The sequence below is a fragment of the Caretta caretta genome, chromosome 7 (genome assembly GCF_965140235.1).
Source record: "Caretta caretta isolate rCarCar2 chromosome 7, rCarCar1.hap1, whole genome shotgun sequence".
NCBI lineage: Eukaryota > Metazoa > Chordata > Testudines > Cheloniidae > Caretta > Caretta caretta.
The window spans coordinates 65,662,790-65,680,121 of NC_134212.1; the positions used below are offsets into that span (position 1 = coordinate 65,662,790).

General features: G+C 37.8%; 1 protein-coding gene across 2 annotated transcripts in view; it reads right to left on the bottom strand.

Moving 5' to 3' along the window:
* Window positions 1-17,332, bottom strand: part of DLG5 (discs large MAGUK scaffold protein 5) — a 186,176-nt gene that overhangs the window by 11,680 nt on the left and 157,164 nt on the right. Inside the window, exons 20-32 of one of the 2 annotated variants that reach the window (XM_048856845.2) lie at window positions 17,215-17,304; window positions 15,601-15,769; window positions 12,479-12,556; window positions 11,663-11,825; window positions 10,617-10,750; window positions 8,955-9,119; window positions 8,416-8,599; window positions 5,563-5,711; window positions 4,993-5,163; window positions 3,547-3,743; window positions 3,050-3,193; window positions 2,688-2,815; window positions 1,636-1,745 (exon numbers count right to left, since the gene is read on the bottom strand). In XM_048856845.2, the coding sequence (XP_048712802.1) occupies window positions 1,636-1,745; window positions 2,688-2,815; window positions 3,050-3,193; window positions 3,547-3,743; window positions 4,993-5,163; window positions 5,563-5,711; window positions 8,416-8,599; window positions 8,955-9,119; window positions 10,617-10,750; window positions 11,663-11,825; window positions 12,479-12,556; window positions 15,601-15,769; window positions 17,215-17,304 (1,882 nt within the window). The remainder of the gene's footprint in view (window positions 1-1,635; window positions 1,746-2,687; window positions 2,816-3,049; window positions 3,194-3,546; window positions 3,744-4,992; window positions 5,164-5,562; window positions 5,712-8,415; window positions 8,600-8,954; window positions 9,120-10,616; window positions 10,751-11,662; window positions 11,826-12,478; window positions 12,557-15,600; window positions 15,770-17,214; window positions 17,305-17,332) is intronic. The other variant, XM_048856846.2, reaches the window with a different exon arrangement.

Consider the following 17,332-nt stretch of genomic DNA (forward strand, 5'->3'; position numbering starts at 1 on the left):
GAGATTTTTTCAAATGTTTTGGCATTTTGTCTTTTGGAACGTAGTTCTGATAGCACGGATTCCTCTACCCATACAGCAATCAGATCCAGTACCTCCCGTTCGGTCCATGCTGGAGCTCTTTTTCGATTCTGGGACTGCATGGTCACCTGTGCTGATAAGCTTGCCTGACCAAACAGGAAATGAGATTCAAAAGTCCCCGGGGCTTTTCCTGTACACCTGGCCAGTGCATCCGAGTTCAGAGTGCTGTCCAGAGCAGTCACAATGGTGCACTGTGGGATAGCTTCCGGAGGCCAATACCTTCGAATTGCGTCCATACTAACCCTAATTCGAAATGGCGATGTCTATTTCAGCGCTAATCCCCTCGTTGGGGAGGAGTACAGATATCAGTTTTCAGAGTCCTTTATGTCGAAAAAATGGCTTCGTTGTGTGGACGGGTGCAGGGTTAATTCGGATTTAATGCTGCTAAATCAGACAAACTTGTAGTGTAGACCAGGCCTTAGGTGATGTAAATAAGAAGTGGGCAGCATTATCTCCCGTAAATGTAAACAAACTTATTTCTCTTATATCAGAGGGGTAGCCGTGTTAGTCTGGATCTGTAAAAGTGTCCTGTGGCACCTTATAGACTAACAGATGTATTGGAGCAAAAAAACTTCAGGACCAGACTTCAAAGAGAAATTGCTGAGCTTCAGTTCATTTGCAAATTTGACACCATCAGCTCAGGATTAAACAAAGACTGTGAACGGCTAGCCAACTACAAAAACAGTTTCTCCTCCCTTGGTGATCACATCTCAACTGCTGAAGAGGGCCTCATCCTCCCTGATGGAACTAACCTCGTTATCCCTAGCCTGATTCTTACTTGTATATTTATACCTGCCTCTGGAAATTTCTACTACATGCATCCGACAAAGTGGGTATTGACCCACGAAAGCTTATGCTCCAATACGTCTGTTAGTCTATAAGGTGCCACAGGACTCTTTGCCGCTTTTATTTCTCTTAGCGATTGGCAGAACAAGAAGTCGGACTGAGTAGACTTGTAGGCTCTAAAGTTTTACATTGCTTTGTTTTTTAATGCAGTTGTGTAACAAAAAAGAAATCTACATTTGTAAGTTACAATTTTGCGCTAAAGAGATCGCACTACGGTACTTGTATGTGGTGAACAGAAAAATACTATTTCTTTTGTTTACAAATATTTGCAGTGTAAAATGATAATAAAAATAATATAAAGTGAGCACAGTACACTTCGTATTCTGTGTTGTAATTGAAATCAATATATTTGAAAACATAGAAAAACCATCCAAAAATATTTTAATAAATGGAAATTGGTATTCTATTGTTTAACAGTGTGATTAAAACTGCGATTAATCGCAATTAATTTTTGAGTTAATCACATGAGTTAACTGCGATTAATAAACAGCACTACTTAATATACTTCCTATCAAAACATGGTAAGTTACAGACGTCCCTTCATTTTATCCCTCTGTTGCATGGTGATAAGTCTTCCTACCACACAAGAGAGTTGCAAGGCTTAATTGATTCACATTTAAAAAGGTTTTCTGAGATACTACAATGAAACTGGCTATACAAACTATTATTGTATAACAAAACAAGTGGCTGTAAGCTATATTTCTCACTTACTTGATTTGCTTAGCATTTTTGTACCGAATGAAGATGACAATAGGGTAGATATGAACACTGTGAAGCCGTTCAATGGCATGAGGAGCAATGTCCAACAGACAATGACAGTCCTAAAAACAAACATTGGGGTAGAAAGCATAAGCAAAGTTACAAAGCCCCTATTAATTCCCCAGTGAAACCCCAGTAACTCAACAGAATTTCTGTTTTACATTTATATAACAGGCCATTAAGCATATTTTCAACACCTTTTACACATAAAATATGTTGTGGCAGTAACTACAACGTGCATTGTATGTAAAGGATTTATCAATCCTCAGGATGACAAAAATACCTGAAACAGTAAACCCCATTTAGAGTACAAAAAAATCTATTAATAAAAAAGACACTTATTTGAGGATATTGATATTAAATTGAAAATTTAGCTTAAAACAGATGGAATCAACTAATCTCAAACCTATTGCAAAAAAGGATTTAGGTATTCATTTATTTTCATCTTTAAGAACAGATTAATAGTCTTTCATATCTCCTAATGAGACCAAATATGCAGCTCTACTCCTTTAGCGGTAAGAGTATATATCCGGTTTGACAGAACACATTTTAATTCTGTTAACGTCAGTTTAGAGGTTTCTTTCTTGCAGTGTTTATGCACTGGCAAATTTCATGCTCTGAGCAATGTCAAGAAACAAAGTACTTAACTTTTTATTTTTCAAAATATTTTTAATTCAAACTATGCAATGCACAGAATTTCTATTTTTAACTAATATTAAGATGACTTAAAAAAGAACCACTAACACAACCAATTTCTCTACATCTAGGATTATAAGAGAGTCTTTAAATAGTGACATGATAAAACAAGGTAACAGCATTTATATTAAATTACCTTGTTTTTCTCAATAAGAAAATGCCCTGGGAACAATTCTTCGGTAATCTTTTGAAACAGAACAATATCAGTACTAGTACAATTTTTTTCAGGAAACACAGTATATAATAATTATCTGTAAATTTTACAGTGAACTGGAGAGCTGGAGAAGATACCATAGAGAGACAATCACCTTCTCTGTTATCTCCTTTATTGAAGCTACTGTTGTCACATCAAAATGTCCACTCCTTCGTTTGTAATCGATAAACAAACAGTCTTTCACTCCCCGTTCGATGGCTTGTTGGGAAGCTTTCATCACTTCTGTTTCAAAGAACAAAAATTGATACTTCGTTCATTCATATTTCTTAACCACAGAACAAGATTTACAGGATATTATACAGAATTTCACGGTCCTGCTTTTTCCTACCCCTTCTAGAATCTTTGTGCTACCCTTTAATCCAGTTGTTAGGTCAGATGATTGTGTTATTTCTACAAGTACAAATAAACATGACATGGCAAAACACACAAAGTTGCTCTCAATCCTTGTACACTTACCAAGGGGACATCTACAAAATTTTCCAGGAGATTCTTTGACTAGCATGTCCTTCACAGCATCAGGTAATGGTCCTAGAATGAGTACGGGCCTGGGAGAGGTACAATCCACCTTCTGTACACGCTGATAAGCCAGACTCACAGAATCTAAAAAGAGAAACAAAAAAGTCACTTATGCACAATTTAAAATGTTTTTGCAGTATCGTTCAGATAATTAAAGGGGGAGGGGGGTGAGGGAGGCAACCCTGCTCAAAAGGTTAAATTTTAATATTCATACATCGGGAAATGGACTTTTTCTTTTTAAGTTAATAAATTACAAGCACTAATTTGAGATGATGATCTGGTTTGTTATTTAATGCCTATGTTGGTGCCTGAGGACAATGAGTGTCACAGTACACAGATGATTCTCCAGTGTTTATATGCAGACCAACCAGAAAACCACACTTCTCTCAGGTGTTTTTCATAGCCTTAAGAAAACTAAATCTAACAAAGGCACTTGCCATCCAAGAAAGGAATGGAGTCTGTACTGATTGTATCGAGAGCCAGTAAATCTTTTCCATCTTTGGAACCACTACGCTTGTGTTTATGCTTTCTTCTAAAGAATGATCTTCGAGCTGCTGCTGACAAAGTCTTAGTGGAGCTGTTTTCATCTTTAGTCTCAGACATACTGTGTCTCCTATAGAACTCCTGGTCCATCCTAGAGTGAAATGGATTGAGTAATTGTATTCAGGTTAGTACCAACACATAGGGATTTTAAGAGCCATTCTTCACAAAAGAAAAGAAAAAAATCTAACATCACTAAGGAAAACTTGTATAGGACAATTGCCAAATGATCTCAAGCAGCATCAACAGAATATCCATAACCTGAAAAGATACCTGAAACTACTATTGATCAACATTGGAAGAATATATCCCATGTATTATATCTCTTAAGTCTGACTTTCTGGGCCTTTCTTCAGGGACACTAGAATGTGGGTAAACATAATAGCACTGGAAAGAGCTTGACAAGTTCTGGCTGAGAATTTTGGGGAAGATTTTTAAAGGTAATTAGGCCCCTAATTCCCAATGAAAGCCCACCTCCCCCTACATAGACATATAACCACACTTTTGGTTATAAGATGCTGCACGTTGTATTACCATTATTGTTTCTGCAAACTAGGTGATTAGTTTTGTTTAACAGTCTAACACAAAATTACTATCATGCAGTTGTATTAAAAATGGAAGCAAACTTACTGTACACATAGCAGGTATCTTTATGTCTGCAAAATAGGGTCAGTTCCTTCTTACTTAGCTCACAGGAACAGTGTGAGGATAATTATGTCTATACTGTGTTTTCAAAATGTTATGTAACAGCTAGCCTACGTATTAGCATAGCTTCTATGGTCAAGAATTGCTTACAAGTTCTTATGAGGAAAGGAGAGAACGGAAGTGCAGAAATAGCAGTGGTCTTAAAAAGGTGAGACTATTTGCCTACTGAGTGATACTGAATGCGACTTCACTAAACAGCTAAAAATGTAATGGCTGAATAAAGGTTATATTCTGCCCTTGATCTTGGTGAATATTTCCCTTTGGTAATAGTGGATTGTTTTGGGTACACAGTCCTCAATCTACACATATCATAATTCAAAAGGGAATGGCTGTCTAAAAATGGGTCTTACACCCCCAATTTAAATGATATTTCTGGTTACTGTCTGAATCTTCTTTCACAGCACAACACTGTGTGTCATTTCTACTTTTAGGAGGTTACTATTAGCAGCACTAAAAATGACTTGACAGAACGTCTTATTTAATTAGATGTTATTAAAACATGCCACCCCTAAAACACTTCTAGGAAACTAATACCTCACGGGAATCACACAGCTTTGAAGACTGAAACCCGGTTCTTTTTTGTTTATAGCTCATCATTCAGGAACTTTAAGAAACAATTTTTCACTAAGGTCACTTACATATATTTGCTGGGAATCTGTCCTCTCTCTAGCTTTTGAGCATTCTCATCCAGCTGCCAAGCCATCCAGCAACCAAAGTTCCCCTGTGGTAGGGTATCATCAACATACAAAATGTCATCCTTCTTAAAGTTTAAATCCTGCTCCACCTCTGCCAGCCGATCATAAAGTGCTCTGCAAAGAGAGACATAAATAGACTCTATAACTGAAGCTCCACCATCTCAAGTGAAGCAAGTGGTGTAGATATTTAGGAAAATAAATGACTCTCCACTGGAGTTGGTCTCTAACATTCCAAATGCCCATATACTCACAGTACAGTATGCAGTTAAACTTGGGATACAGGTTGCACACTTCCAGCAATTGCAAAGAATCAAGGGCTAACTGAGATACGGCATTGTGCTTTGAATTTCCAAAATACGCCAAAAGACTGATTTGCTGCCTCTCTAATCCCTTGCATACAATGGTCAGCATACTATTCTAGCAGCTTTGTATGGTCCTTTACCTTGAAACTATTTGCAACTACATGTGATTCTTACTGGAAAAATCTAAGCTATATAATGGACATGTGAATACCTGATATAGAATCCATCTCCAGGTAACTCTTTAATCTTGTTGAATTCTTCTATTCTGTACTGAGCCTTCACTCTGATATTTTCTCCTGGCTTCAGCATTTCAAGGTAGGCTTCCTCAGCTGTTTTATTTCGCATATCAACAGATCCATACTGTAAAATACAGAAAAACCCAAAACTCATGAGGTCTCAGAGCTGACGCTGTGTCTTAATACATTGTAGGATTAGAGTGGAGCCTGAGGAAGCATTTGAAGTGGGAGTTTGGTTCTCCCAATGGCAGGTACGTGCGTAAAAGGAAAACTCACCACAGCATGATACAACATTAGTGTAGGCACCAGTTAAAATGTCCAGTACTGAGAGAGAGAGAGAGGAGGATTTAAAAAAAATCCCTAAAGAAAATGCAGTGGATATACACAAGAAGAGAAAAAGCCACCATATTCCCTTAGCTATTCTGGACACAAAAGCAGGAAATCACAAGATTCCAAGGAGAACTTATTTAGGATTCCTAGAGAGAAAAAGTGAGTGAGGGGTTAGGTGCACCTTACATCGACCTAGCTATGGAAACATCTTCGCTTAAATTTGGCTCCCGCTGACGCCAGTGCATCTCTACGCTGATTGTGACACCACCTCCCCGAACAGCATAGAGTCATGGTTGATGTAATTAGGTCGACGCAGTGTCAGTGTAGACAGTGTGTTCCTTATGTCGACTGTTATCGCTTTCAGGAGCCATCCCACAATGCGCTGGCTGATTGTGTACAGGTTGACATAATCTTGTAGACAAGGCAGTAATCTCTTTTATTGCACCAACTTTGGTTGGTGAGAGAGACAAGCTTTCGAACCACACAGAGCTCTTCAGGTCTGGGAAAGATACTCCCAGAGTCACAGCAAAATGCAGGGTGGAACAGATTGTTAGTGTAAGTACAGGTTTCAGAGTGGCAGCCGTGTTAGTCTGTATCCGCAAAAAGAAAAGGAGTACTTGTGGCACCTTAGAGACTAACAAATTTATTTGAGCATACGTTTTCGTGAGCTATAGCTCACTGCATCGGATGCATGCATTTCTTTTAGCACATATTGTGAGGTACTATTCAAGGTTGAGTGGCCTGTTAACACCTCTGCAGTCAGAGGACAAAAAGAGGGGGTTAATGGGGTACAGATTGTTGTAATAAACCACAAATTCAGTGTCTCTGTTCAGTCCATGATTTTTATTTTAGGATTCGTAGGCAGACCAAGTGGTCTGAATCAAGGCGTAAACTTAAAAACAAACCCTGCACATCTCCTACGTGTGGACCAGTATCAAGGAGTAAGCAGGTACAATGGGAACATCTACCAAAGTACTCACCTGCACTCCATCACATTAGTATCTAGGCATCTCGCAAACAATGTATTTATCCTCCCAATACCCCTGTCAAGTAGGGAAATATCCCCATTTCACAGATGGAAAAACAAGGCACAGAAAGATTAAGGGGTTGCCCAAGGTCACCAGGGAAATCTGTGATACAAGACCAAACTTCTCTGTAACATGGAACCTCCCTTCTTCTTGCTTCCACCACACGGGGAGAGGGCTTGCGGTCCATAGGGGCTATTGTATCCTATCTACAGAGTCAAGGCTCAAGGTTTCCCATCTAGAGCCTACTACCCTCTAGAGCACTAATTCTCAACTCCTAGTACATGTACACCAACACTGGTACTTCAAGCTTGTGTGTAGTTTGTACTCTAAACTCCCTGTCTTTAGCAAAGATAAGCCTCCGTGTAGTGTCAGTTATTGTCAACTATTTAACTGTGAGAGTTAAAACCAAGGCCCTGAGTCCCCAGTGGTATATTATGGCCCAAGCTATGGGGCAGGGACTCCAGAATCATGGCGTACTCCCTCCCCTCCTCAACAGTCTGTTCCAATCAGCACAGAGTTCTTTGTGCAATTTAGGGTTTTCATACTAATCCAATTTTTCGTATGCTGCTGCAGTTGTTACTCTTGCAGCGTGCTGCAGATTTTTGTACTGACAAGGAGTAAGTGCAGAGTAGGTCATGGGACAGTTTTCGTTCTGGGAAGTGGATGACTCTCTTCAGAGCAGTCTAAGGTCTTCTCTGCACTGAGAGTTTGTCCTAATTACAGCCATCTGTGTGGCTGAACCACTGCAAACCCCTACTGCAGACAGATGAAACTGTGCTAACTGTGGCTCATAGCAGTTTACCACGTCTACACTAGGAATTATACATATGGCTGACAAAGAGATTAATTTCTCATAATGGTAATTTCACATTTCCCAGCAAGTAGTTGCCCCACGACACCCTGTCCCAGTTGCCACTCCAGCCAACAATGAAAAATAAGCACATTTCTGCTAAAACGATCACCTGTGAAATAGTTCCTGTTGGCATTTAAACACTTAAGAGACTTGCAACGTAACACACCATCGAAATGATGGAGACAGTTCACAGATCTCAGAGCTCTTGTTTCAGACAGACTCAGAGTTCTCATAGCATCACTTAGACATTTTTCACACTTGGAAGGGCCATCAGTCTGCACTAGGTTTTCCAGGGTTACTAACACTGGTGAAAATGAACTGGTCTTAGTGGGGGGGGGGGTGACTTTTGCCGAGTGCCCCTAGTGTAAGCAAGGCCTAACATGAAGCAGAGAAAGAATGCTTCAGAACAGAAACATAAAAGCGAACAACGTAGTTCCTACGGGCAACTGCATGTAGCTGTCAAACCTGCCAGAAAGTGCCCTGCTGTAAGGAATCTAGTAGCAACAACTAATTTGTTGGACTATCATCAGGCATGCTCTCAAGCTACATACTTTTTTTAAAAATTTGAAAGGTTAGAAGGGAATATGTCTTCTATATTTTGTATCTTCACAGTTTACCTCAAGTATTATGTCTCCTGTTACTAGTCCATCAGGTCCTTTTGCTGGGCTGTCCTCTTCTATATCAGACACAAATATTCCATGCAGGTTTCCACCACATATCTGGATTCCAAGCTCCACTTGGGATTTTTTAATGACAACATTTCTTGGTTCAGGGGTCCTCTTGTTTGTGTCCACAGGGACCCTTTTGATAGCAATTTGAAAAAAGTGTATTAGCTGCTCTCATTTACAATTCAAGTGCAACAAGAAGAAAAGCAGTCTATTTCCCTCCCTATTACATCTCTAGAGCATAAGCATCCCATTTTTAACTTCAACTTCATGCTTCCTATATGGTTCTTAATTAAACTAATCTTGTTGCTACATTTGTATTTGAAGTGCTTCTCAAATAGGTCTGCAAGAAACAAGAAAATTGTTTTATTTCAAGCCATGTGCTCCTGTCTATTGAAACATGTCAGTGCACTTCAAGAAGCAAGTTTCATTTCATGTCTTGTCCTCCCCCAATTTTGGAAAACAGAAAATGACATGGTCACACTACTTACCTCATGGAATTCCGGGGACTAGTTGTCGGTGTGGTTTGTTTGGATGGAGGTGTCATTGTTCCTTCATCCTGTTCACTCACAGTATCAATTATGGAATGATTGTCGGGGGTTGCAGCTCCACTGCCTTGAGGAGTGGAATGATTGCTCACTGGTTCTAAACGAGAACTAAACAGAGAGCGAGAGAGGGTGTAAAATACACTGATAAATGTTAACAGTCCAACAAATACCAAACTAACTTCAGATATCAAGGAACATTCATAATTCAGATACTGGTTTTCCCTGGAATCTCAATCTGGGCTAAAATCAAGTTGAAATCAGATGAGAAATCTCAAAATAGTGCAACAGTATAAGCCTTCTAAATTTCTTTCTAGGCAACTTTGCACTACCGTTATAGCTAATGTCTTTGGGTTCTGTTCTGCAAGACTTCTCTGTGCAGATCTCCCAGTTAGGTCCTTGGTTTCTGTAGGGAACTATACGCCTCACTAGTATATTTTTGCTTTTTATTGCTATTTCTGAATAAATGCCGTATATACTTGTTCATTAGCCCGTTTGTTTATAAGCCGGCCCCCCAAGATAGATAGATAAAAACTGTATGACCCTTTCATAAGCTGACCCTATATTTCAGGGGTTGGCAAACTTTGGCTCCCGGCTTGTCAGGGTAAGCTGCTGGCGGGTTGGGATGTTTTATTTACCTGCAGTGTCTGCAGGCATGGAGTTACCTAGCTAGCATTTATACTGAGGTTTGTCTACACTTACCAGGGAATCGATGCGTGGCAATCGATGCATTGGTGGTCGGTCAATTTAGCGGGTCTAGTGAAGCGTGTAGTGTGGACCCCACAGTAAGTAGATCTAAGCTACATCGATTTGAGTTACGCTATTCATGTAACACAAATTGCACGGCTTAGATCGACTTTTCCCTGTAGCGTAGACAAGGCCTGAGCTTATCACAGTATGAGCCTACTACAAGCAGAGGACATCAGTAACAACTAAAGCTGACCAAGGAATGTGGCTGCTTAAATATTGATGGTGTCATTAACTTGTTTTTTTCCCTCTTAAGAGCACTACAGTTCACCTTTGTGAATGTCCAGGTAGTCTCTCCGGAGCATAGATTTTTTTGCTTGAACCAGCCTGTTTCTAAAGATCCAAGTGGATTCTTACAGAAACAGTCCCTTATTTTTTGATATGTAGTCAGGTATATTTTAGATAAAAGTCCCCTCTTGAAAGGCCAGTAGGCTCTTTCCCCCCCACCCCCCAACTCTGAGAAAATTCCTAAAAAAGCCTATATATAATTGCACAGACTTTGCAAAACAAAACAAAACAAAACAAAACCAAAAAACCAACTTCAGTACTCTTTTGACAAAGTGTCAATGCTACTAGCGCTCCTAAAGCAAACCAATGTGTGATTACTGTGGTAGAAAAGAACACATTTTTTGTTTTTAGTTTCATGTTTCTGAAAAGTAACTTTTTCCTTGTTTAGTCTTAAACAAAATAAAACAAATGCCTTGGTTTTAAAATGGATGCTATTCACCTTGTTTTGTTTTTTCTAAGCACTCATATTTTTTAATCAAAACATCTTTAATAGTGTCAGTTTAGAATGTTTTTAATATCTTGATAAATGACACAGACCAGACAATAGTATTTTCAAGGTCTAGCTACTTTTACCTCGATCGTGAGTGATTGCCAAGTTGATACATATGTGGGTTGTACTGAGCCAGAATAGTTATGGTGTCACATTGCTGTCCAATGATCAGTCGAGCCTGCTGCTCTGTAGCATTTCTCAGATTTATTCCATTAAACTAGAATGAATAAATAAAACATCAGACATCCAATTTTCAAAGGAAAACCAGCAAAATCATTATAAGACTTGCAGCATCCTGATTTGTGGATGCTGTTTTTTGAAACACGAGTCTCTCAATCTGTGGGATTGCTGCGAGACGGTTGTCTGAAGAAGGGGAAGAAAGAACAGCTATAGAATTATTGATTTTTCTTTTATTATTTAATTACTCCTTTGGAGGAATCAATACAACTTTAAAATTTGACAACTTGATGACAATCCTGAAATGCTTTTCTTTTTGGATGACAGATAGCATTCTACTGAAGTACTGCAAAGATTGCGAAATAGCACCTAAAGTTGTTTTTTGTTTGAATATTTGCTAGTTCACATTACACCATGATAAATAGGGTTGCCAACCCACCAGGATTGGCCTGGAGTCTCCAGGAATTAAAGATTAATATTTAATTAAAGATTATGTCATGTGATGAAATCTCCAGGAATATATCCAACCAAAATTGGCAACCCTAATGAGAAATGATTTTAAGTACAGATGGGTTCAAGACACAAACTTTGGATCCAGCTACAAATTTCAAACACCAGGTTTATGGTTGTTTGGCTCCATGGTTTTGCTTCAGGTACATCTATCTTCCACTAACACTGCAGCAGAAGACTTGTCCCTTCTACACAGCCACCTTCAAAGCAGCATTATCGTTTATACAAAACACACTTAGTAAAGTAAAAACTGATGAATAATGTGTGATGAAACTTCATATAGAATTAAAAAATTATAATTATGATCTGGAATATCCCTGTTATTGTATCATTTATATTTTGAGAGACAGATTCTTATTCACAAGATATTTCGTATTATTTTTATATTCACACAACTGCATTAGTTTACTAAGTAGTAGAAATGTTAAGCAAACAAAATTACCTCCAGTAACTGATCACCATATTCAAGGCCAGCTTGATGGGCAATGCTCCCACCAGTTACTTTAGACACAAATATCCCACCATTTTCTCCGCTCACAATGGAAATCCCTAGTGGCTCAGAACCCTTTTGCACTTTAACATGGCGTGGTTCTTCCATGTACGGCCTTTAAGAGGAAATTATCAAAAATTGATTTGGACAAAATGGCACTTGAAGCATAATATTGAAAAGCGACATGCACTATGTATCTGAAGTGGAATATTAAGACTGGTTTAAAAAGCTACTAAAAATACTGTAAACGGCCTATGCATTCCGTAAACACCATGCAACGTATAGTGGTGGAACTAAATGTATATCAGACACACAATTCTAGATACATGACTGCACAAAAAAAGTTATGGAAAACGTGAATTATAAATACTAAGATGGTGAAATAGGTAGGAAATAAACCTGCACATTCATATTATATAAAAGTAAACCACTATATATAATATGCAATTTACAAACCATATTCCAGAAAGGTGCCTTACAGTTTATAAATGCTAGAAATCTTAATATCCAGTGAAAATAAACATTGTAAATAATAAGGTGGTGAACCAAGAGAAGCCAATACACAATATCAGTTTTATACTTGTACACAGGGAAACGCAAATTAGTAATGAAAATTAAGCAGTTGCAAACTCAAGCTTGAAGACAGCAGTTTGCATGGTAGCATTACAATTACCATGCAAATTCTCCTTGAGGGAAATTATCCAAACATGTAAAATAGCACAAGGTGCGCAATGCTGCTTGAGAAGGACAACCTTATATCAGGCCAACCTCAAACTCCTTAGTGATGAGAACCTAGGCCTAGGAGCCAGAGGGATTCTCAGAAAAGACCTATTACGGAACAGATATCTGAAAGATGCAGAAGATTTGAGAAGAAAAGAAGACTTAGACACACAATAGTAACAGACATTAATACGTATAATGAGAGAATAGTCTATACACATTATTTTAGAAGGAAAGCCTGGTGAAGTTTTCTCCCCATCATTTCCTCCATTTACAGTACTGTTATCTGATTTATATGTCTGTTTCTTGTTGAATAGCAGTGTTATAAAATGTTAGGTAAGGTAAGGTAAGTCTTTCTGTGAGTTTCCTAGCAGAAGGTGCAATTTCTACTCCTTGCTCCAAAAGGCAGAACAAATCACAACTGCCTGGGACCTATAATTTTTAATGTGGTGCCCAATTCTAACCCCTTCAAAATGGCAGATCAAGACACACTCTCCTGTACCACTGGGGGCTTTCAAGGTACCTGCAAATAGAAACATTAACCTTCTAGAGCAGCGGTTCTCAACCTGCGGCCTGCTTACAGCCCAATCAGCAGTGTGTGGATGCGGCCCCCATAACACAGAGAGCTGCATTTGTGGTCCACAATGGTAAATAGGTTGAGAACCACTGTGCTAGAGGGTGGTTATAAAATGGTGCTGCCGGCTCCCTGGGTAAAATTTCCAAAAGCACCCAAGTGACTGACAGATACCTTTGGAAAGGGGGAGGTGGGAGAACAAGGTGGACCTCTTTCCCCTTTATTACTGTAAAAACAACATTTATGGTTGTATTCTCTCTTTCAACATGTATTACTACAAGCACACTTAATCTACTTTAAACCAAAAACTAAATGTTCTTTTATATGCTGTTATAGTAATTGAGATGTGCTAAGTGCCAGAAACCTGAAAATTGTTCAAAGACAGCATTTAAATGTCCACTTCTTTAGGACACTTAATCCATTCTGTAGACAGATGCAGCTTATCTCATATCACATTCTTAGGAATAGGATGCAATCACATATAATACGGCAATGCAAAATTTAGTAAATTGGATTCTCCCCCTAAAGCTCCAGTCATATCTTTGGCACCTTTATTTACTACCCCTTAACCTGTTCTCTAACCTGTTACTGCATGTCTATTTGAATTTCTCCATTGTGTGGGGGAAGGAGTGTTGCTGAAAACATATGGTTTTGCCCAAATTCCATGTTTTAAAATATATTTGGAGTGCATTTTCTTGGAAATCAAATCTGAACACCTCTATTCCTGCACACTATTTTCAAACAGATAGAACTAGCATTATCTTGGGATTCTACTAAAAGCAGATGGAAATTAATTAGTAATGCACAGCTAGCAGAGCATCTATAATAATAATGGAAAAATTATAATGTTTAAAAGGTATCTAACTTGATTAGTAATGTTATCAATCAAATGTAACACTTATTTCTGCTGTAACGTTCACTTTATGAGGTTAAAAGAATGTTTTAAACTGATCCCTTCTTTTTGGTCTGCTTTTAGAAGTTAAATTGTTTTTCGTTAACATCATCGTAAATAATGTTGATATTTTTGATTCGTATTATCTCACCTTGAAAAAGTTACAGTGAGTTAAAATTTTTGGGAGATTGGGGGGATGACTAAGTCTTCTAAAGCACATCAAACTTTTAGAAAAGTCCCATTTATTCAGGACATCAGCTGTCCTCAGTAGGGATGCTTTCATGAACTGGGATCATAATGTGAAAAGTAAAAACTGCACCTTCTTACTCAGCAGATCCTTACCCTATGTGTCTGCTTTTTCCACACAAGCCCAGCAAAGTCAAAATGGCTAAAAGCGAGCAGGATTTTACTCTTGCTTGTACATCAACAGAATTCTTTAAATTCCAAGCACTTGTACCTGTGTAGCCCCATTAACAGGAATATGAGATCACACAGGTGTCACTGAACACATCATTTGTGCTGCCAAACCACTCTCTCCATTAGTTATGTGCAAGAAGGGGAAAAACCCAGCTTGATCTTCAGCCCTACAGGCTTACCATTGAATCTGACCATTAGCAGAAAGCATCTTTTTACTTGAAAACTGAATACAGTTGCGCTAATCAGGGTGAATTAATAAATAAAGCTCCACAATGTGCTTTTTACAGTCACTTTCAAAACAGCAATGTACAGTACAATATATACATAGTGGAATAAAAATAGCTGAAATATCTTCAGTTACCCCGTGATGAAACCTGATAAAATTCTGTGCAAGATTTAAGCATTATTTTAGTATTTTATATAGAATGCCCCTGTTATTGGATTATTTACATTTTGAGCGCCAGGTTGCTATTTATACAGTCAGGGGTCTTAAAGTGCATACAAATGTAATTTACTCCCACATCAAGGTTTCTTTATTCTGCCAAAAATGGTGTAAAGAGGCCTCAGTATAAATAAAAATCTGGCCCTTAGAGTCAATGGTTTTTTGTTTGATATTTTGAGTTTATGTAAACTCTGACAAATGCAGAGGTAGCAACTTTTACAATAAAAGTAAAACCGGAAGTCCAAATTTAATTAACACAAGCTGAATGTGCATTATAAGATACAGGGATGTGACATCAAAGAAAACCTATATAATATTAAAAACCCAACATCATACTTAGGCTCCAAACCTGCAAACACTCAGCAGCACTTAATCTTACTACTGTGAATAATCCCATTAAAATCACTGGAACTACTCATGGTAGTAAAGTTAAGTGTGTACAAACATGTTTGCAGGATCAGGGCCAGCGTCCTGAATTTTAACCTTGTTGAAGAGATCTGCTTGGATTGAATCCTGCCAAATCACAGCAAATACAAATGAGAGTTAGGCCTGGTGGCCAGTCACATTAAAAAGTTTAGCATTAACCACAAACTTCTTTTAGGGTCTTCATTTTGTTTCTGGAAGCTGTACTGCTACCCTAAAACTTCTGAAGGAAGAGTATGTTACACAAGCTTTTCACAACACATACATAATAATAATAAAAAAAAGTAACAGTACTTAAAGTACACCTCAACACGTATAATATACTCCTGATTTTTGCACAGCCAATTGTTTACATTTCTTCACTCTATCAAACAAGATAATCTCAGGTATATTTGTATGAAAGATGACAACTATCACCTTACCTATCTTTTCTACGCTCTCCAGTTGATACTGGGCTAACAGAAATCCTAGGTAACGTAGAAAGGGAGTTCTGTGACTGGCTGCTGGCAAAAGATGATGTTTCCAGGTTCAGTGGTGACTGTGGAGGGGTTATCAGGCTAGGACTGCTACATTCAGAATGTGACAGTGAACCTGTAATAATACAAGAAAGGGATTCACTTTTTGTATGTAGTGCTTATTGCAAACATCTTGCAATGGAGGAATCTGAAGAGACATTAAAAGACATACACACCCACAATACAAATGTGATACATAGTTTACATAAACATGAGAAGATATTTACACATGCAATATCCTTTCAAATGTGAGTTGATTTTCCTGCTCTAGAACTTGAGAGCACTGGCTTGAAACTATAACAGTGAGAACCTGTCACAGGCAAGCTCCTTCAACTGAATATATAAATGCACTTGAGTAATGGAAAGTCCTGACATCATAATGAAATAAAGAAAATCGAGGTAAAAATGAAATAAAGATCTGAATGTTAGGGATAGTCTCAAAGGATCTTTATCCACTCTCCTGGGTTCTGGCTACAGAATGCCTTATAAAACATTTCAAAACAACAACAGAGCGTAAGCAGCACAAGTCCATGCACATAACCTACAGGTCAAATAGTGAAAAAAATTATTTGTGAACATCTACAGTTTTAAATAAAATTTGCTTTGACTATTTTTTCTCCCCAGGAATATTTGACTGAACAAGCTGACCAGCAGGAAAGTTCAAATCAATCGTTTGCTGCACCATGGAATGTTGCAGAAAGTAAATTTGAAGTTAGTAATCACAAAAGAAACTTGTTTATAAGACCTATGTTCCTTCAGTCAGGGTACAGTAACATAACACATGACCTATATATGTCCAATTAAAGCATCTTTAATATTTAATTATAGATACAAAATACTCAAAGCAATAATGGCAGTCAAGAACTTTCAAGCAATTTACAGGCTGAGTTCTACTTGTGTAAAATATTCTCTGAAGAATTAAAATCTGTTCTGCTGTACAGTTCATTAACAGAAAAAAAGGGCTAAATGAAAAGAATAAATTGTTTCCTGAAAATAATTTGAACAGTTCTATATATTTCTAATAATTCAATAAATTTGTAAAATGTTTAAGTCCTCTGATGAAGAATGCTTTATGTAAGCAAAATATTAATATGTAAAATCCTTTAAATTGTAAATTCATGTCTCGTTTAGAAAGACTTCAATTTGCCAAAGAATACAGTGTTTTAGAGCGAACAAAATTATGCATACACCTTTTATGGAGTCATTTCACCACTATTATAAAATTAGGAAATGACTTCATATGGGACTAGAACTCTTACAGAGTGCTGTGTTGACACACACTATTTTATCAGGAGACTTGTGATAATTGATGTTTTCCAAGAAGCTCCAGCTCCTGGAATCAAGTGCTTTCATTTGGAAAAGTTAAAAGGAACTTTCTACTCCTTGTAGTTATGAGAAAATCCTTGAAAAAATAATTTTAAAATCCGATAATTTTTAAAACTCTCTTTTGGGGACCTGTCTCATGAATTTTTAATGCTCAGGGTTGGCAACAAATAAAAAGTTAAGAATAGAAGACTTTACCCCTGTCAGAGCCCAGGATGGATCTCGGATACCTTGGGGTTAAAGGGATCTTAATTCTTTCCGTCCTGTACTGCAAGTTGCTGGAAGAACCTATTTTATAACAAGAAAATGTCACAAT